This window comes from Salmo salar, chromosome ssa15, assembly GCF_905237065.1.
Source record: "Salmo salar chromosome ssa15, Ssal_v3.1, whole genome shotgun sequence".
NCBI classification, from domain to species: Eukaryota; Metazoa; Chordata; class Actinopteri; order Salmoniformes; family Salmonidae; genus Salmo; species Salmo salar.
In genome coordinates this window covers 73,670,633-73,693,234 of record NC_059456.1, presented here as the reverse complement: position 1 = coordinate 73,693,234, position 22,602 = coordinate 73,670,633, and the positions used below count along the sequence as shown (strand labels likewise).

General features: G+C 41.2%; 1 protein-coding gene across 8 annotated transcripts in view; it reads right to left on the bottom strand.

Annotated features, from left to right (window-relative positions):
• Positions 1-5,920: 5,920 nt before the first annotated feature.
• Positions 5,921-22,602, bottom strand: part of ccdc30 (coiled-coil domain containing 30) — a 52,107-nt gene continuing 35,425 nt past the window's right edge. For 4 of the 8 annotated variants that reach the window (XM_045696044.1, XM_045696045.1, XM_045696048.1 and 1 more), the window contains 9 exons: positions 20,009-20,218; positions 19,525-19,682; positions 17,494-17,659; positions 16,860-16,981; positions 14,738-14,879; positions 14,293-14,429; positions 10,281-10,404; positions 10,129-10,196; positions 5,921-9,100 (listed from right to left, as the gene is read on the bottom strand). In XM_045696044.1, coding sequence (XP_045552000.1) covers positions 8,881-9,100; positions 10,129-10,196; positions 10,281-10,404; positions 14,293-14,429; positions 14,738-14,879; positions 16,860-16,981; positions 17,494-17,659; positions 19,525-19,682; positions 20,009-20,218 — 1,347 coding nt within the window. In that variant the 3' untranslated portion in view covers positions 5,921-8,880. The other 4 variants (XM_045696046.1, XM_045696050.1, XM_045696051.1 and 1 more) reach the window with 4 other exon arrangements.

Sequence of the window (22,602 nt, the reverse complement as noted above, 5' to 3'; positions counted from 1 at the left end):
GGCGTTTTGCAAACAGTGATTTATATATATATATATATATATATATATATATATATATATATATATATATACAGTACAAGTCAAAAGTTTGGACACACCTACTCAGCATTTTTTGTCTTTATTTTTACTATTTTCTACATTGTAGAATAATAGTGAAGACATCAAAACTATGAAATGACACATATGGAATCATGTAGTAACGAAAAAAGTGTTAAACAAATCAACATTTATTTTCGATTTTAGATTCTTCTAAGTAGCCACCCTTTGCCTTGATGACAGCTTTGCACACTCCTGGCACTCTCTCAACCAGCTTCATGAGGAATGCTTTTCCAACAGTCTTGAAGGAGTTCCCACATATGCTGAGCACTTGTTGGCTGCTTTTCCTTCACCCTGCGGTCCAACTCATCCCAAACCATCTCAGTTGGGTTGAGGTCGGGTGATTGTGGAGGCTAGGTCATCTGATACAGCACTCCATCACTCTCCTTCTTGGTCAAATAGCCCTTACACAGCCTGGAGGTGTGTCAAGTGTGTCTTGTATTCTAAATAAATCACAGACTGTGTCACCAGCAAAGCACCATCACAACACCTCCTCCATGCTTCATGGTGGGAACCACACATGCGGAGATCATCCGTTCACCTACTCTGCGTTTCACAAAGACACGTCGGTTGAAACCAAAATTCTCAAATTTGGACTCATCAGACCAAAGGACAGATTTCCACCGGTCTAATGTCCATTGCTCGTGTTTCTTGGTCCAAGTAAGTCTCTTCTTCTTATTGGTGTCCTTTCGTAGGGGTTTCTTTGCAGCAATTCGACCATGAAGGCCCAATTCATGCAGTCGTCTCTGAACAGTTGATGTTGAGATGTGTCTGTTACTTGAACTCTGTGAAGCATTTATTTGGGCTGCAATCTGAGGTGCTGCTACTCTAATGAACTTATTCTCTGCAGCAGAGGTAACTCTAGGTCTTCCTTTCCTGTGGCGGTCCTCATGATAGCCAGTTTCAAAGTTCTTGAAATGTTCCGTAATGACTGACCTTCATGTCTTAAAGTAATGACGGAGTTTCGTTTCTCTTTGCTTATTTGAGCTGTTCTTGCCATAATATGGACTTGGTCTTTTACCAAATAGGGCTATCATCTGTACACCACCCCTACCTTGTCACAACACAAGCTCAGCTCATACGCATTAACAATGAAAGAAATTCCCCAAATTAACTTTAAACAAGACACCCCTGTTAATTGAAATGTATTCCAGGTGACTACCTCATGAAGCTTGTTGAGAGAATGTCAAGAGTGTACAAAGCTGTCATTAAGGCAAAGGGTGGCTACTTTGAAGAATCTCAAATATAAAATACACTGCTCAAAAAAATAAAGGGAACACTTAAACAACACAATGTAACTCCAAGTCAATCACACTTCTGTGAAATCAAACTGTCCACTTAGGAAGCAACACTGATTGACAATACATTTCACATGCTGTTGTGCAAATGGAATAGACAACAGGTGGAAATTATAGGCAATTAGCAAGACACCCCCAATAAAGGAGTGGTTCTGCAGGTGGGGACCACAGACCACTTCTCAGTTCCTATGCTTCCTGGCTGATGTTTTGGTCACTTTTGAATGCTGACGGTGCTTTCACTCTAGTGGTAGCATGAGACGGAGTCTACAACCCACACAAGTGGCTCAGGTAGTGCAGCTCATCCAGGATGGCACATCAATGCGAGCTGTGGCAAGAAGGTTTGCTGTGTCTGTCAGTGTAGTGTCCAGAGCATGGAGGCGCTACCAGGAGACAAGCCAGTACATCAGGAGACATGGAGGAGGCCGTAGGAGGGCAACAACCCAGCAGCAGGACCGCTACCTCCGCCTTTGTGCAAGGAGGAGCAGGAGTAGCACTGCCAGAGCCCTGCAAAATGACCTCCAGCAGGCCACAAATGTGCATGTGTCTGCTCAAACGGTCAGAAACAGACTCCATGAGGGTGGTATGAGGGCCCGACGTCCACAGGTGGGGGTTGTGCTTACAGCCCAACACCGTGCAGGACGTTTGGCATTTGCCAGAGAAGACCAGATTGGCAAATTCGCCACTGGCGCCCTGTGCTCTTCACAGATGGAAGCAGGTTCACACTGAGCACGTGACAGACGTGACAGAGTCTGGAGACGCCGTGGAGAACGTTCTGCTGCCTGCAACATCCTCCAGCATGACCGGTTTGGCGGTGGGTCAGTCATGGTGTGGGGTGGCATTTCTTTGGGGGGCCGCACAGCCCTCCATGTGCTCGCCAGAGGTAGCCTGACTGCCATTAGGTACCGAGATGAGATCCTCAGACCCCTTGTGAGACCATATGCTGGTGCGGTTGGCCCTGGGTTCCTCCTAATGCAAGACAATGCTAGACCTCATGTGGCTGGAGTGTGTCAGCAGTTCCTGCAAGAGGAAGGCATTGATGCTATGGACCGGCCCGCCCGTTCCCCTGACCTGAATCCAATTGAGCACATCTGGGACATCATGTCTCGCTCCATCCACCAACGCCACGTTGCACCACAGACTGTCCAGGAGTTGGCGGATGCTTTAGTCCAGGTCTGGGAGGAGATCCCTCAGGAGACCATCCGCCACCTTATCAGGAGCATGCCCAGGCGTTGTAGGGAGGTCATACAGGCACGTGGAGGCCACCCACACTACTGAGCCTCATTTTGACTTGTTTTAAGGACATTACATCAAAGTTGGATCAGCCTGTAGTGTGATTTTCCACTTTAATTTTGAGTGTGACTCCAAATCCAGACCTCCATGGGTTGATAAATTGGATTTCCATTGATTATTTTTGTGTGATTTTGTTGTCAGCACATTCAACTATGTGAAGAAAAAAGTATTTAATAAGATTATTTCATTCATTCAGATCTAGGATGTGTTATTTTAGTGTTCCCTTTATTTTTTTGAGCAGAATATATTTTGATTTATTTTTTGGTTACTACATGATTCCATATGTTATTTCATAGTTTTGATGTCTTCACTATTATTCTACAATGTAGAAAATAGTAAAAATAAAGAAAAACCCTGTAATGAGTAGTTGAGTCCAAACATTTGACTGGTACTGTATATTTTCCATTAAATGAATTTCCAAAATGTGCCAGACAATATTTACCATTATACGGAATAAATAGATTTGAAAAAATATGGGTGTGTTCTGGTGACATCCAAAGACCATCTTAAAGGGTCAATATGCAGTTGCTACATACATTTCTGGACGTATAAATGTATTCAATGTCCCCATTGATTCTTGAAGATTATAACTTATAAATGCTTCATAAGTTTAGGTCAACTTTCATACCGCATCAGAACCCGAAATATAAGCTTGTTTTACACCAATGTTTGTAAACAAGGTAAATGTAAACAAACACTGTATACCCTTAAAACATGGTTAAAACTATCCGTTTGATATCATGGGTGGTCAGTCATTGCATCTATAGCCCGGTCTATGAATTTGAGAGTGGTTACATTTCTCCAGCCCCATCCCTCAACTTTTTACCAAAACAGTGGCGGGGAATACATTTTGTTATTGTTTCAACTGCGGATTGTCCCTTTAAAGCACTTTCAGGCTTTGTGGTTTTGGCTCCAAATGTTTCCATCTTTTCCAATGGAAATGCAAAAGCATTGCTTGAGGCAGCTAAGAGTATTGACTGTGTCTAATCGAAAGTCTTTTTTTTTTTTTTATATATATATTTTTTGTTCAAGCAAAGTATACAGGGTCAAACTATAAAAGCGGCATTTAAGTGGAAAGCAATTGGAACTATGTGGACAATTCGATTGTAAGGTTGTTTCTCTCAGAGGAATGATGAAACAAACTAAATTGCACCAAAATGTAAAAAAGGAATGAATGTTTGTTTTGTCTAGATCATTTCAATCATTGTTTATGGTTAATCGAATCAAGATCATATGGGTTATATGACTAGACACTAATTCAATCAACTGAACTGTTCAAATCAACAGAACATTTCACCGGTTTTCCTTGCGGCCAGGTAGTACAGATGGTAGCTTTGCAGCTATTTGAGCCAAGTCAAGATTCATTAGGAAAGCAAGCTAACATTAGCTAGTGTGCCAGCTTTACGGTATTAGTTGGCACTGCCCTCAATAGGCATACGCAAAGATATCACAATGAGCATTACAACTGTCATTTACAGTCATGCCAGCTTTTGTCAAATAACTTCCGATGGCCCTCATAATACAAGCTACTGTTAGCTAAGGTGCTAATAACAGATAGTAATGCTTTTGTCACGATAGTTCTATAATAAGTCACAACAGCTGATGATGGCTCTCATGATTGTGACCGAGTCAGGCAGGCCTTGACAGGGGGCATCAAGTTAAGTGTTGCCACGTTGGTAATGTTGTTAGGTCTATGTTACTTGAGTAGAACATTTCTACTCCAAATATAGAGAAATATATAGCGAGCATACATTTATTGGAGGTTAAGTATTTGATATTTATGTTGACTTCTAGTTTGTTACTCTCACTTGTGTCACATTAGACTTAAAATTCTTATCAAGTCAACTTAAAGCTATTGCCCAGCCTGGTAACAGAGGCCCGTGCTGCTTTATCAATAGAAAGTCAGTCAATAAAACAGTTTAAACATGACAGTAGTCTTTGAAAGTGGACCAAAAAGTGAACCAATATTAACCCCTAAGCCCACTACATTCAGGATAGATTAATCTTGATTTTCAACAGGTTTACATTTAATTACCATAAAGTACAGTCAGTTTGAATTTGTTCAAAGGTTCATACCATATATAACTTCCTATGAACTGGCAGTGTTACTGCAAGTGTTTCTTTCATCATGGTATACACAGTATTGTTTGTTGTATTTTTACTGTAATTTTACCTTCTGGTTGCTCTGGATGGTACTAGTAGCTTGTATTCTTCCAAGTTGCTTAAGAAAAGGTGCTAAGGCTAGATGTTTATTTGAGATGGAGCTGAAAATATTGTTAAATACATTTATAGTATGTAAAAAAATAAAATAAAAAAATATATATAATTCAAGCCACTGGCCTGGAAACAAACATTTATGCCAACAGATCCTGCCTCTTCAATTTAGTCTCTTCTGAGAAAAATGATAGGGAAATGTACATGTTGCTGTATTGTAATGATCCTCATTCTAGTACCATTTTCATAAACTGTTGTTTTGGGTTAGAGTTTTGTACAGGTATGTTTATGTATGAACTTATTGTAATGATTTTAGTCTATCCGAATATTGATCATTTGTTATTAATATTAATGTTTTCAGTTTACGTATAAGCCTTAACTATTTTATCATTGAACAACCATTTTATTTCCATATTCTGTATTGTGTTCTTCAGTATTCAGTCTAGTAAACATTTTTATTTTTCCGCATGGAATATCCAAACTGTAATCTGTATATTAATGAACTGTTAACCCATATTCTCTATGAAAAGATATTATGTGTAGATTTATTACCTCTTTCTTTGTGATTTCATATAAAGTTTTTAGACAACTTAATGTGCACACAAGACTGAGAAGTAAAACTAAGAATATCGATGTTTAAAAAAACTTTATCTTTACCTTGTTTAATAAACAGACAGTTAAACAAAAAATTGTACTGCATAACTTTGATGAATAATTTAAAACCAAACAACAGTTTGCAGCCACAGCATGTAAAACATGGGTTGAATGTTGTATTCGCCATTCAATATTGCAACATTTATCATCAACAACATGATTGTTTGACCTTCTGTTCCTAGATATGACCTGGAGTTTATTCATTAGGAACCAGAGAGAAGCAAACAGCCGAAACGGGGAGGGACTAACCTGAACTTGTCCAATAAGAAACTCAAATTTTCAGTTGCCCAAATTTTAGCTTCTGTTTGGCACAAATGAATACACCACAGGTGCGCTTAAACTAAACAAAGGAATCAAATACACATGGGAAGATTGAATTACCTTTATTTATGAAAATACATGTTTATTATCTTTATATATATTTAAAAAAACGCATTTACATTAGTACCTAAAAGTGAATGTTAATTACTCTAATGAATATGACTTAATAGAAAGCATTATTTGTAGATTGATATTCCCTCTCAGTTTAGCAGCAGGACAGAGCATTACACTTTATCATTACAGGCACGTTGAAGACAAAATGGATGATTACAAAGAATATCATACCATATTATTTAATGTACATTCCTTGCTGAATCAATCTCTAAAGGCTACAGTGAATGATTGTAAGTTGTTAGTGGCTAAATAAAAGGTTAAAATTCCAAGATTATAAAACATTGCTAAATTAAATAATCGCTTTGTGGTTAAAACATCTAAGAGTCATACTACACAAACTTAAAAAATCTATAGTGAAAAAGAATGCATTACTGTAACAGGTGATCAAATGCTGTGTATACTGTGAATATGGTATTTTCCAAGACTACCAAGCAGTCCCTAACCTCGACAAGATATTAATGTCACTCCCACAAAAGTTATGTAAAAAATAAGCAGCTTTTTTTATTTTTAATGATAAAGTACCTAAAAACCCTGACCTCTAAACGGGCATGCAATTCGATCCCATTCAAAGCAAAACAAACTATTGTAAAACTTGCTATCTTTCTTAACATTTTTAACCTTTATTTAACTAGGCAAGTCAGTTAAGAACAAATTCTTATTTTACAATGATGGCCTACCCCGGACGACGCTGGGCCAATTGAGCGCCGCCCTATGGGACTCCCGATCACGGCAGGTTATGATACAGACCGGGATCGAACCGGGGTCTGTAGTGACACCTCTAGCACTGAGATGCAGTGCCTTAGACTGCTGCGCCACTCGGGAGAATCTCTTACATAAGAGACAACACACTGTATTGTCCGCCATATTAAAACGTGTTTTAGTTAAGAACATAATGACAGAGGTATAGTATAGCCTACACCAGAGTACAGGTTTGTAGTGGTTTGAGTGATATTAGGATTGCTAATAATGGCTATTTGAAAGCCAACAATCTGTTTCTTAGCATTAGGCTACACACACATACTGTATCTGCCTCATTACAACACCTCCAGTTGTATGTAACATTCTCACCCTCGTAACACCAATGTTCCACTCGATAGAAAACACGTTTGTAAACTTAACAGATACGCCTTGAACCACGTTAAGACTTAATCTCAGAAAACATCCTAAAACATATTACAATCCCAAAAGGCATGCGTTTTTCATAGAAAATAAAATGCCTACAATGGATTTAAGTTAAAGCCTACAGCTACCGTTTCACTGCCACATTCCTCAGAATGTAAACCAACTGGAGCATGTTCTAAAAAAAGTGATAATTTTCAAAGGCTCTTTCACACCACTGTCATTTAATTGTCACTATTGTACAGTGATGTCAGACACATGCAGTAAGGTACAAAAGTATTTGGACAGTGAAATGTTTTGTTGTTTTGCCTCTGTACTCCAGCACTTTGGATTTGAGGGTATTTTCATCCATATTGGGTGAACCGTTTAGAAATTACAGCACTTTTTGTACTTAGTCCCATGATTCTAGGGAATCAAAAGTTTGGGGGAAAATGTACTTATGATATTTATGCCTCTTTCTCACTCATCATTATTCATGATTCATTAAATTATTATCCGTAATCATGGTAGCATCCACATGAATGTAAAAGTATTTAGAAACATATTCTATTCTTATTTACAATAAAAGTGAATCCAAAATGAACCAATACATTATTTACCACGAATTTCTATTAGGCAAAACATTTTCTGAAACACAACCAAAACAAACTGAAAATGCATCCAACAAGTTTGTAGAGTCACAAGCTTGATGTGGTCATTGCGTGCTAGGAATATGGGATCAAATACTAAACTTTTGACTACACACAAGTAAATTTGTCCAAATACTTTTGGTTCCCTAAAATGGGGGGACTGTGTACAACAAGTAATTGTAATTTCTAAACGATTCACTTGATATGGATGAAAATACCATAAAGTTAAAGCTGAGAGTCTGCACTTTAACCTTAGTCATTGTACCATTTCAAATCCAAAGTGCCGGAGTACAGAGCCAAAACAACAAAATATGAGTCACTGTACAAATACTTTTGGACCTCACTGTATTAGTGTAGAAATTGTGATGCTAGTATCTAGAACAATTTTTAAAAAGTTACCGGTCTTTTCCTTGAATACAAAAACACATATTTGATTCAATGTAAATGTAGTCATACCACCTCCAGACCTTCATAAGGCTCCATGTTCAGTTTGGACTTATTTTCTGAATATAAAGACCATCGTAGCATTTGGAAGATTTAAAATTAAGAGCATCCACATTTAGTGCATCCAAAAAAGACCATATCTTAGTTAACTAGTTACTTCCACTTCCAATCGAATAGTTGCACTGAAGCTCAAATCACGCAAGTCAATGTTAAAAATACTATTTTCAATGTTTGCCATTCACACACTCCCACAGACTTAACCAGCCAAACCCCCAAAAGCTCACTTTTCAAACATCCCACTGTGAACACAAGGAAGATAAGGCAGCAGCTGCAAGCCAAATGAGGGAGTCAGTGGTATAATTCCACAATTCAAACTGTGTTCCACAGGAAAAGCAGAAAAGACCATGAATTGTCGTTACAGTGGAGGCATCGCATAAAAAATTCTCACAACTGTCTATTTTGTACACAATGACATGATTGTCTTGTAAAATCACCACTCAGGTCAACACCTCAAAGGTAAGTAACAGTAGCCTCAGCTTCCAGGCTTCCTTAGAGACTTGGAAGAATGGTAACGCAAGACTAGAGTAACAGTGACAGATTCTCCTGTGGTCAATGGAGCAGTCATTTTGTATACCAGGGTCCTCACCACCCTTTAACCCCTTCTTCATACCTAGTCACTCCCCACACTGATCACTTTCTGGTCACTGGTCACTCTCTTCTGGGTCTTTGGTGTCTGGGGGAGCTACAGGGGAGGTGAGGTTCAGGTAGCCCACTTCAAAGGACTGCAACTGGGAATGGGGCGTGGAGGACGACGTCTGGATGCCCTCCACGCGCTCGCCCACCTTCACCCGGCAGATGGCATTGAGGATGCCCAGAGGGTCACACGCACCTGATGTCAGACTGCAGACAGACAGGTGGTTACTGTAAGAACAATGGATGAATGGTGCAAGAAGTTATGAATGACCTTGCTACAAGTGCAGTTAAAATGTTGTTCAAGCCCAGAGCAGTCACAATGTTGAAGAGCAGCTTCAAATAAGAACATACAAGCAAATAATGTAGTATGCCCTGAGTATATTTATGAACAAAAATATAAAAGAAACATGGGACCAACACTTTACACAAGTGTTGGTCCCATGTTTCAAGATCTGAAATAAAAGATCCCAGAAATGTTCCATACGCACAAAAAGCTTATTTCTCTCAAATGTTGTGTACACATTTGTTTACATCCCTGTTAGTGAGCATTTCTCCTTTGCCAAGATATGCCACCCCTGTCAGGTGGCTGGATTATCAAGAAGCTGATAAAACAGCATGATCATTACACAGGTGCACCTTGTGCTGGGGACAATAAAAGGCCACAAAAATGTGCCGTTTTGTCACACAACACTATAGATGTCTCAAGTTGAGGGAGCGTGCAATTGGCATGTTGACTGCAGGAATGACCACCACAGCTATTGCCAGATAATTGAATGTTCATTTCTCTACCATCATTTTATAGAATTTGGTAGTACGTCCAACCGGCCTCACAACCGCAGACCACGTGCATGGCGTCGTGTGGGGGCGAGTGGTTTCCTGATGTCAACATTGTGAGCAGAGTGCCCCATGGTGGCGGTGGGGTTATGGTATGGGCAGGCATAAGCTACGGACAACGAGCACAATTGCATTTTATCGATGGCAATTTCAATGCACAAAAATAACGTGACGAGATACTGTGAGGCCCATTTTTTTTTAAGGTATCTGTGACCAGCAGATGCATATCTTTATTCCCAGTCATGTGAAATCCATATATTAGGGCCTAATGAATTTTTTTCAATTGGCTGACTTCCTCATATGAACTGTAACTCCGTAAAATCAATGAAATTGTTGCATGTTGCATTTATATTTTTGTTCCATATATAATATATGAACTATAAATATATGCAATATATTGTATGCATCTATGCAATTTGTACCTTAATGTTGACTTATGAAGGACGCTGTCGTTCGCAAGACTTTCAGAAGGAAACATTTTCTTGATATCCTGAGGGGGGGAAAGCAGATTAAAAATGTGTTAGGCAAACATGATGCTCTTCTGCTCCAATGTCAGGGACCATGGGATTGGTACCTCTAGGTTGCAGAGCGATTGTGATTGAACGTTCCTCAGAGCCCGCTCTAGCGTTCCGACTTGATTGGTCAACTTTAAAGTTCTTTCCTGAAGTTGTCTGTTCTCCACCTCCAGAAAGTTGACCCTGAAAGAGACACATGATCCGTGTGGACAGGAGCTGGAAAACACCGTCATCTCTGCAGTCGCTGTTCTACCGGCTCTGGCTACATAACTTCTCAAAACTATAAAATAACACATGTAGTAACCAAAAAAAGTGTTAAACAAATCAAAATATATTTTATATTCTTCAAAGTAGCCACCCTTTGCCTTGACAGCTTTGCACACTCTTGGCATTCTCTCAACCAGCTTTATGAGGTAATCACCTGGAATGTATTTCAATTAACAGGTGTGCCTTGTTAAAAGTTAATTTGTGGAATTTCTTTCTTAATGCGTTTGAGCCAATCAGTTGTGTTGTGACAAGGTAGGAGTGGTATACAGAAGATAGCCCAAATTGGTAAAAGAACCAAGTCCATAGCATGGCAAGAAAAGCTCAAATAAGCAAAGGGAAATGACAGTCTATCATTCCTTTAAGACATGAAAGTCAGTCAATGCGGGAAATTTCAAGAAATTTGAAAGTTTCTTGAAGTGCAGTAGCAAAAACCATCAAGCGCTATGATGAAACTGGCTCTCATGAGGACCGCCACAGGAAAGGAAGACCCAGAGTTACCTCTGCTGCAGAGGATAAGTTCATTAGATTTACCAGCCTCAGAAATTGCAGCCCAAATAAATGCTTCAGAGTTCAAGTAACAGACACATCAACATCAACTGTTCAGAGGAGACGTGAAATCAGGCCTTCATGGTCAAATTGCTGCAAAGAAACCACTACTAAAGGACACCAATAATAAGAAGAGAATAGCTTGGGCCAAGAAACACGAACAATGGACATTTGACCAATTGAAATCCGTCTTTTGGCCTGATCTCCAAATTTGAGATTTTTGGTTCCAACCGCCGTATCTTTGCGAGATGCAGAGTCGATGAACGGATGATCTCTGCATGTGTAGTTCCCAACGTGAAGCAAGGAAGAGAAGGTGTGATGGTGCTTTGCTGGTGACACGTTGATTTATTTAGAATTCAAGGCACACTTAACCAGTATGTCTACCACAGCATTCTGCAGCAATACGCTATCCTATCTGGTTTGCGCTTAGTGGGACTATCATTTGTTTTTCAACAGGACAATGACCCAAAACACACCTCCAGGCTGTGTAAGGGCTATTTGACCAAGAAGGAGAGTGATGGAGTGCTGCATCAGATGACCTGGATTCCACAATCACCCGACCTCAACCCAATTGAGATGGTTTGGGATGTGTTCGACAGCAGAGTGAAGGAAAAGCATCCAACAAGTGCTCAGCATATGTGGGAACTCCTTCAAGACTGTTGCAAAAGCATTCCAGGTAAAGCTGATTGAGAGAATGCCAAGAGTGTGCAACGCTGTCATCAAGGTAGAGGGTGGCTTCTTTGAAGAATCTCAAATATAAAATACATTTTTATTTGTTTAACTCTTTTTTTTGTTACTACATGATTCCATGTGTTATTTCATAGTTTTGATGTCTTCACTATTATTCTACAATGTAGAAAATAGTAAAAAGAAAATAAAAACCCTTAAATGAGTAGCTGTGTCCAAACTTTGGACTGGTACTGTACCTTAAAAAGGGACAGTTCGGCAAAATTACATACTGTAAAAATTGTATTAATAGCCCAGGAGCTTACTTGCTTAAATCACTGAACACAACAAGCATTTATTAGAGACAGGCTTCTATTTGAGCCATTCTTCCATTTCCTTCCAGCATTCCAATCACTTCCAACATTTTAATACATTTCTTCATTTCCTGCACTAATGTGTTATCATTTACACACTGTAACCACGTTTCCATCCAGAGTTGATGCGAGTCATACCATATTTAAAAACAATCACAAAAGTTTCAGTATAATTTTTTAAATGCTGAAAGAATTTGTTTGTTCAATATCTTTATGTCTGTAAAATTAATTGTGCGAAAAATGGTGGTGGAAACACCTTCATGTGCAAATATTGAAAAAAATAATCATAAGCTTTGAGGCACGCGACGATATGGTGTGTGGTTCTCCCATTACGACTCGGGAAAACATGCAGTTTTAGGCTACAGAAGAAATAAGTCATGATGAATTTCACAGGGTGGTGAAAGTGAATGGTGGTCTTGATGCTCCTTTCCAATAAATATCTAGGGTCTTATTTTACTGACATGTTCGATGCTTGACTGCCATTTGACCCCCCAAAAATGCTGACCACAACGCTTGCGTTGCAAAATAAATGTAGTCATACATATTATTCAATCATTGCACCCACAATGCTCGCGCACGTCAACGAGCGTCGGCGTAGCCAGGCGCTAAAATAGAACTTGGTTCTATTTGTGACGCTTGATGCGCAGCAAGTACCGCCTCTCCCATCTCCTCATTGGTTTTAGGAGCATATACCCTCATGGATGTTTGAAAGATGACCTGGGGTCCACCCTCCAGACCAGTTGGTAGTGGTAATGCACCTTAAAGTTGGTTGCCAACCGTCATATAAAGTCCAAAGAAGAAGAAGCCTGAAGCAGAAGAAATTTCTAGAAACAAACTTTTACCCTTTTATCTGTGGATTAATTGTCGGAGTAGAGGACCTTGTGCATTTCAGGTAAAATAACAACCCAATGTTTATATCCAAGGACAAATTTGCTAGCAACAGCAAGCTAGCTAGCTAAATTGCCATAAATCTTTAATGCTTTTCGACCTGTCCCCAAATTAATACAGATGGTTCAGAGTTCGTTTCGTTATTTCAACCTGCATGTCCTGATCGCGTCTGCTGTGGGTGGACAAAATCAACATACGCGCGATGGTGGCGCACGAGTGATCTGGTCAGCATGTTAGGCTATCCATAATAATCTCATCATGTAGACTAGACTACCTGCACAGCCTACCCACACTGTATCTGCGAGCTGTTGGCTAGAGCACTCGTACCAAGACCATAGTAGGCACATTTGCAATTTAACGCAACAGTTTTGTCACAAAAACTATCTGTAGAGTTGAAAATGCGATGAAGAGACATTGAACTTTAGATTTTATTCGGTACATGAAAACATAAGCGAAAGAATACATTTTGCCTGCACTACATCATCACGCAATGATTATTTATCCACAACCAGTCCGTTTGGTGGAAACACCACTGGTGGAAAATGTCAATATTTTCTTGATGCTTTTTTTAATATTCACATAAATCTGTTGCCAATTTAATGGAAACCTAGTTAATGTCACTTTTCTTTTGTCTTAGTATACTGCCATAAAAAAAAAATAATAAATATATATATATATATATATATATTACTTTTCCTTGACAGAATAATTTGACTCTGACTGTGCATTTCCTGCAGTTGTACTTTCACCACTAGAGGGTGATCTGCCAATTACTGACTGTTTTCTTCTTGCCAGTTAGCTTGCAGTTCTCAGCTGTTGGCAGCCAATGGCTAGTTGTTTCTTACTGGCGATAAAAATGGATGATTTACATTTTTTTTTTGTCAATACTGAATTATTTAATGTAACAAATCAAACCTCAAACAATTCATTAAGATCCTGTGTTTATTTGAAACAGACATTTACTTGGTGAAATGTGTGCCGTTGCCCGGCTTTTAAAAAGGAACAGGAGGCTATTCGCGTTTAGTTGAAGTTTTACGGTATTTAGATATTTGTTTCCTTACCCTGAAAGCAGTCTATGGAGAAGCAGAGACTGAAATCCACATGTTGGTTTTGTGGAACTTTCCCTCATTTCGCTGAACTATACCTTTACCCAGGTGACTATGTTACAGCCTGAGTTGCGTGTGGTGAACACATTCACATCAACACTTGACCGAAAGACACACTCCTTAATTTGGCAGCCCCACCTTGCTTTAACTACTTATTACAAAAATAAGGAATGGGGCTGGAGAAATGTAGCCACACTCAAATTCATTGATAGAGTACTCAGTACCTGTGCTGAACATTGGAGGCCTTTCTCAGGCCGTTGCTCCCCATCTCCTCTGCCTCGCTCATCCTCCTCAGAAGTTCTCTCTTCTCTACCAGCAATTTTTCATTCTCCTCCATAACTGTCCTGATCCAGTCTTTCTCCTGCATACCATAAGAGAGGCAGAGAGGTAGAGTCCTTCAAGGCTATCATCACTATTATTACTACTACAGCAACTGCTCATGCCACATCTCAATGCTCTCTCAGACAACAGATACCAGGACACTACAGATGGCACTCTTTCAAAAAGGGCAGACAAACCCATCTAGGGATGTTGAAAACTAGCATATAGCATCGGATGATTGTTACATCAATGTGTCAATGTGTTTTTACCTGTCCCTATTCATGAAATGAACCATGAAACCAATGAAATGACTGACAAACGGACAGACTGATTGACAGACAGACTGACCTTGTGGGAGAGGCTGGAGGCCAGGGCAAGGTCGTTCTCCAGTTTCTGGATTGTGCGGTCTCTCTGGGCCGTGGCCATCAGGAAGATCTGCTTGGCCTTCCTCAGCTTGGTCTTGTGTTGCGACTGTTTCTCATTGTACTTCCTGTATGTGGAATGGGGAGGTGGGAGAGATGTTGGAGCGTTCAGGAGGTCTATAGTTTAATATTAGTCTATAGTGTTTATGGTATTCATGGAGGAAGTCATCTTAATGTTTGTGTATGTGTACAGTAAGTCGTTGGAGAGGTTGGTGGTGTGTGTGTGTGTGTGAGCAAATGTGCCCATATATATATATACACTGCTCAAAAAAATAAAGGGAACACTTAAACAACACAATGTAACTCCACGTCAATCACACTTCTGTGAAATCAAACTGTCCACTTAGGAAGCAACACTGATTGACAATACATTTCACATGCTGTTGTGCAAATGGAATAGACAAGAGGTGGAAATTATAGGCAATTAGCTAGACACCCCCAATAAAGGAGTGGTTCTGCAGGTGGGGACCACAGACCACTTCTCAGTTCCTATGCTTCCTGGCTGATGTTTTGGTCACTTTTGAATGCTGGCGGTGCTTTCACTCTAGTGGTAGCATGAGACGGAGTCTACAACCCACACAAGTGGCTCAGGTAGTGCAGCTCATCCAGGATGGCACATCAATGCGAGCTGTGGCAAGAAGGTTTGCTGTGTCTGTCAGTGTAGTGTCCAGAGCATGGAGGCGCTACCAGGAGACAGGCCAGTACATCAGGAGACGTGGAGGAGGCCGTAGGAGGGCAACAACCCAGCAGCAGGACCGCTACCTCCGCCTTTGTGCAAGGAGGAGCAGGAGGAACACTGCCAGAGCCCTGCAAAATAACCTCCAGCAGGCCACAAATGTGCATGTGTCTGCTCAAACGGTCAGAAACAGACTCCATGAGGGTGGTATGAGGGCCCGACGTCCACAGGTGGGGGTTGTGCTTACAGCCCAACACCGTGCAGGACGTTTGGCATTTGCCAGAGAACACCAAGATTGGCAAATTCGCCACTGGCGCCCTGTGCTCTTCACAGATGAAAGCAGGTTCACACTGAGCACGTGACAGACGTGACAGAGTCTGGAGACGCCGTGGAGAACGTTCTGCTGCCTGCAACATCCTCCAGCATGACCGGTTTGGCGGTGGGTCAGTCATGGTGTGGGGTGGCATTTCTTTGGGGGGCCGCACAGCCCTCCATGTGCTCGCCAGAGGTAGCCTGACTGCCATTAGGTACCGAGATGAGATCCTCAGACCCCTTGTGAGACCATATGCTGGTGCGGTTGGCCCTGGGTTCCTCCTAATGCAAGACAATGCTAGACCTCATGTGGCTGGAGTGTGTCAGCAGTTCCTGCAAGAGGAAGGCATTGATGCTATGGACTGGCCCGCCCGTTCCCCTGACCTGAATCCAATTGAGCACATCTGGGACATCATGTCTCGCTCCATCCACCAACGCCACGTTGCACCACAGACTGTCCAGGAGTTGGCGGATGCTTTAGTCCAGGTCTGGGAGGAGATCCCTCAGGAGACCATCCGCCACCTCATCAGGAGCATGCCCAGGCGTTGTAGGGAGGTCATACAGGCACCTGGAGGCCACACACACTACTGAGCCTCATTTTGACTTGTTTTAAGGACATTACATCAAAGTTGGATCAGCCTGTAGTGTGGTTTTCCACTTTAATTTTGAGTGTGACTCCAAATCCAGACCTCCATGGGTTGATAAATTGGATTTCCATTGATTATTTTTGTGTGATTTTGTTGTCAGCACATTCAACTATGTAAAGAAAAAAGTATTTAATAAGATTATTTATTTTATTCAGATCTAGGATGTGTTGTTTAAGTGTTCCCTTTATTTTTTTGAGCAGTATATTTACACAAATGTACATGGAGCTCTGTATATTCTATATATATATATAGATTCCCTTTTCACACTATTGTGCACAAACAACCCGAACTGTGCTGACTGAAATTTCCTTTCCAGCACAGTTCCAGCAACTGTGGTGGGATGCGTAGCCAGGCCAGTTTGGTACAGTAGTGTGAAAATCCTTTTATAGGCTACTTGATGAACAGGCTCTGACCTGATGTAAGTGTCCAGCTGTGTGATGACCTGCTGGAGCTCCTCCTGGAGCCGTTCACTCTCCTGCTGACTGGCAACCAGCTCCTCTCCCAGCTGAAGACACGACCTCTGGCACTCTCTCTGCTGCAGACCAGAGCATGCATACGCAAAACACAACGTTCAATCTTTATTCTTAATACTAGGGTTGACCACATGGAGTCGAATTGATGAATATCAAATTATACAAATTATCTGATTTGAATGGTGGCGAAATGACATTTTTAACATGAACCTCGGCCTTGAAAAATACATACACTAATCAAAACATTAGCTTAATTAAAGTGTTGGCCAAATTGTTTCCACCTTTCTGGGCGCAGAGACCCAGTAAAAGTGAATGAGGGCAGAGAAAAGTAAAAGAACTATGGGATTGGAAACTCGCTTCAGAGGTAGATCCTGTAGGTATACTATTTGAGATAATTTCAAAAACATTAGCTGGTCACCAGTGAGCTTCCCTGTTGCCATGGAACAAATACAAACGTCCCAAAAGTTCAAACCCCACCCCCCTGGCATTCTAGACAGACTAAAAGAAACGCTCAAAGTTTTTGAAAAATATCAAATAGTATTTGAACCCACGTCTGGGCCCAGTATCTACTGACCTCCTCTCTGGCCTTGCCATGCTCGGCTTCCAGGACGGCTAGGCGTGTCTCCAGCTGCTGTGTGAGGTGTCTGAGCTCTGAGTTGCTGCGTCCCAGCGATACCTCCTTCCCCCTCAGAGAACGCACCTGCTGCTGCAGCTCCTCCTCCCTCTGCTCCAACAGCTTCCTGTTCAAGGGGGCAGGGATGTGGGGACATGAGATACAGCCATAGTCAGATCAGGCACTCTGTGTTAGGTGATGGTACTTTTAAAAGTGTCATCCTTTTTAATATAAATAATTTGCATTGACCCACTTTTTTTTGCACTGATATTCTCACACTGGCTCGATGCACACTCATTGGACTCTACCCACACACACACACACTACACTGACACTCCAACAAACATAGATGCACACTACATACGCTCACAGACAAACATATTGATGCCATTCACTCACACACTCCTCACATATGCTGCGGCTACTGTTTATCATCTATCCTGATTGCCTAGTCACTATTACCCCTACCTACATGTACATATTACCTCAATTACCTCGTACCCAAACACCAATCTTAGGCAAAGTCATACTATAAAGCTAACAGAAATATTGCTAGCGATTGCCAAGAAATGTATTGCCTTGAAATCGGATTCCTTCCTGCCAGTTGCAATGTGGCTATCGGAAGTTAATAGTTGTATCCCACTGGAGAAAATCACTTACTGCTTGAGGAATAAGTTAAAGACATTTTACAGAATTTGGCAACCTTTTATTGACTATATGGAGAATCTCCCCTCACATCACATTGATTGAATCTCTATATAATTCTTATATAATGTTTCACACGTAATGTATAATATGTAGCTTACGGCAGGTGACCATATGATTCAATGTCTCATTAATATTATTTTTTATTTTACTCTTTATTATGACTTATGTATCATGTATGTTTTTTTATGTATTATGCATGTCCGTATATATAAATTTTATTTTTTATTACGCTCGTCTGTTACCGTCACTTTGTCCTTTGTTGTCTAACATATTTTCACTTTTGTTTTGAATGTTTTTAATTGGAAAATGCAAAAATAAAATATTCAAAAAATATATATATAATTACCTCGTACCCCTGCACATTGAGTCGGTACAGGTACTCCTTGTATATAGCCTTGTTAATTATATTTTATTGTGTTACCATTTCCTTGCTAAACTTTTCTTACTTTTTAACACTGCACTGTTGAGAAAGGGCTCGTAAATAACCATTTCACGTCTACACCTGTTGTATTTGGAGCATGTGACAAATAAAATCTGATTGAGATACGAGTCTCTTTTTCAATGTGATCCCTCGAGTCCTTTTCTTCTGTCCTACAGCTCACTCAATGATCTTTAAAGGCTGCGGGGGTAAAAGCAATATAGTAGTGAGTGAGAGAGAAAAGATCCAAAGTAGTATATTTTATAAAGTGCCCTGGTGTGCCTCAGCAGACTATTATTCTCTGACTCTAGAGTACCACAGTATGAGTCATAATACCCATAAAACATAGCGGTCAACCATTTTTCCACCATTCATTTTTTCCATAGTGGATTTTAAAAACACTTAAAATTAGAGCTGCTTCTCATGTAGGCTTACCCTGGCGTGATGTTTTGATAACTGTGTAAAAGCCAATTATGCTTGATCAGAAAATGTGGTCTAAAGCGCCGTATGGATGGTTGTGATGCAATTGGGAGCCTCCAGAGGCACGCAGAAGCCAAATTGAGCTCCGCACCGACTCTCAAATTTTGTAACAATGTGGAGGGCTCCGTATAGCTCTGCATTGACATGATTGGTTGGTGGTAGGTGAGGGCGGGAGGTCCTGTATAAACACAAACTCACTTTCTTGACAACAGCAAGTAGTACAGTATGAATGCCCTGATTTCTGCAGAGGACATATTACCGTAAATTCTGCACGGTCAATGCAGATGGTCGATTGATGTGGAAGTTACCAATCGTCCCTTGACGAGTGAGGGTCAATGGGATATTCAGCTATCCAATGCCTCTGCTTTCTTTACACTAGTAATCACCTCTGGAGCTGGTCCTCCAGCTGTCTGGCTCGGAGAGAGGAGAGGGTGTCGGACATGTCTCTACTGTCCCTCTCTAGCCGGCTGGTCTCCCCGGCCCGGGCCTCCTCCAAACGGAGCTGGTGGTGGGCACTCTTCAGCTTCTGCTGCAGCTCCAACACCTACAGAACACAGCCAGGCCACAGCAAGGGGTTCACTTACATGAAAGAATATACATACCTTTGGGAGGGTCCAAAAAGCTTTATAGTTTCAAAAGTATAAATATTAGCAAAAAACCTTAATGGCAAACTAAGTTGAGGCAAGCAGCATATTATAAAGTTAGATTGGTGTGTCTAGCTTAAACTGTTGAAGAGCAGGATGTGTTGATGTGTTTGCACTGAGAGGACAAATGTTTCTGTAAAATATGATGAATCAAAAACCCTAAACGGCATGTTCCACTACCGCTAAGCAATCATGTTGGCTCAGTATTGAGTGAGAACTGAGGAACCTTCTTGTCTGCAGAGATGACGCGGACTCTCTCTGCTTGGAGCTCCTCCTGCAGGCTGGCGTTGGTGTTGCGGCTCTGCCCGCTTCTGGCCAGCTCCAGTTCCAGCTCTCGGAGCTTGTGCTGCAGCCGCTCCGTCTCCGCAGCCTGCCCCGATCCACTCTGCTCTGCCTGGGAAAGCTTTGCCTGGGCCTGCTTTAGCTCCGCACACACCTGGGAAAAGAAGTCCACATTTCGAAACCCCCAAGCACAAAATGACTGTACTGAAACTCCAAATGTAAGTTTGGTGAAGATCATAACCTCTCACACACAAACACACAATGACAATAAGTGGATGAGCAGATGGATCTGGGCAGGGGTGGTGATGTAAATGTTTGTGTGCGTCTGTATGTTGTCGTTTGTATGTGTATATTTTGTATTGTTAAAAAATATACAGTACTGTTCAAAAGTTTGGTGTCACTTAGAAATGTCCTTGTTTTTGAAAGAAAAGCACATTTTTCTCCATTAAAATAACATCAAATTGATCAGAAATACAGTGTATACATTGTTAATGTTGTAAATGACTATTGTAGCTGGAAACAGCTGATTTTTGATGGAATATCTACATAGGCGTACAGAGGCCCATTATCAGCAACCATCACTCCTGTGTTCCAATGGCACATTGTGTTAGCTAATCCAAGTTTATAATTTTAAAAGGCTAATTGATCATTAGAAAACCCTTTTGCAATTATTTTAGCACAGCTGAAAACTGTTGTCCTGTTTAAAGAAGCAATACAACTTGCCTTCTTTAGACTAGTTGAGTATCTGGAGCATCAGCATTTGTGGGTTCGATTACAGGCTCAAAATGGCCAGAAACAAAAACCTTTCTTCTGAAACTCGTCAGTCTATTCTTGTTTTGAGAAATGAAGGCTATTCCATGTGAGAAATTACCAAGAAACTGAAGATCTCGTACAACGCTGTGTACTACTGCCTTCACAGAACAGCGCAAACTGCCTCTAACCAGAATAGAAAGAGGAGTGGGAGGCCCCGGTGCACAACTGAGCAAGAGGACAAGTACATTAGAGTGTCTAGTTTGAGAAACAAGTCCTCAATGGCAGCTTCATTAAATAGTACCCGCAAAACACCAGTCTCAACGTCAACAGTGAAGAGGTTACTCCGGGATGCTGGCCTTCTAGGCAGAGTTCCTCTGTCCAGTGTCTGTGTTCTTTTGCCCATCTTAATCTTATCTTTTTATTGGCCAGTCTGAGATTTGGTTTTTTCTTTGCAACTCTGCCTAGAAGGCCAGCATCCCGGAGTCACCTCTTCACTGTTGACGTTGAGACTGGTGTTTTGCGGATACTATTTAATGAAGCTGGCAGTTTGATGTTAGTGTTAGTTTGATGTTAGTGTTTTTGAAAGAGTTCTTTCAAAAACAAGGGCATTTCTAAGTGACCCCAAACTTTTGAACGGTAGTGTACAGTCGTGGCCAAAAGTTTTGAGAATGACACAAATATTAATTTTCACAAAGTCTGCTACCTCAGTTTGTATGATGGCAATTTGCATATACTCCAGAATGTTATGAAGAGTGATTAGATGAATTGCAAAGTCCCTCTTTGCCATGCAAATGAACTGAATCCCCCCCAAAAATTCCACTGCATTTCAGCCCTGCCACAAAAGGACCAGCTAACATCATGTCAGTGATTCTCTCGTTAACACAGGTGTGAGTGTTGACAAGGACAAGGCTGGCGATCACTCTGTCATGCTGATTGAGTTCAAATAACAGACTGGAAACTTCAAAAGGAGGGTGGTGCTTGGAATCATTGTTCTTCCTCTGTCAACCATGGTTACCTGCAAGGAAACACATGCCGTCATCATTGCTTTGCACAAAAAGGGCTTCACAGGCAAGGATATTGCTGCCAGTAAGATTGCACCTAAATCAACCATTTATCGGATCATCAAGAACTGCAAGGAGAGCGGTCCAATTGTTGTGAAGAAGGCTTCAGGGCGCCCAAGAAAGTCCAGCAAGTGCCTGGACCATCTCTTGGCGGTCAGGCAGGTGTGAGTGCATCTGCACGCACAGTGAGGCGTAGACTTTTGGAGGATGGCCTGGTGTCAAGAAGGGCAGCAGAGAAGCCACTTATCTCCAGGAAAAACACCAGGGACAGACTGATATTCTGCAAAAGGTACAGGGATTGGACTGCTGAGGACTGGGGTAAAGTCATTTTCTCTGATGAATCCCCTTTCCGATTGTTTGGGGCATCCGGAAAAAAGCTTGTCCGGAGGAGACAAGGTGAGTGCTACCATCAGTCCTGTGCCATGCCAACAGTAAAGCATCCTGAGACCATTCATGTGTGGGATTGCTTCTTAGCCAAGGGAGTGGGCTCACTCACAATTTTGCCTAAGAACACAGCCATGAATAAAGAATGGTACCAACACATCCTCCGAGAGCAACTTCTCCCAACCATCCAGGAACAGTTTGGCGATGAATAATGCCTTTTCCAGCATGATGGAGCACCTTGCCATAAGGCAAATATGATAACTAAGTGGCTCGGGGAACAAAACATTGATATTTTGGGTCCATGGCCAGGAAACTCCCCAGACCTTAATCCCATTGAGAA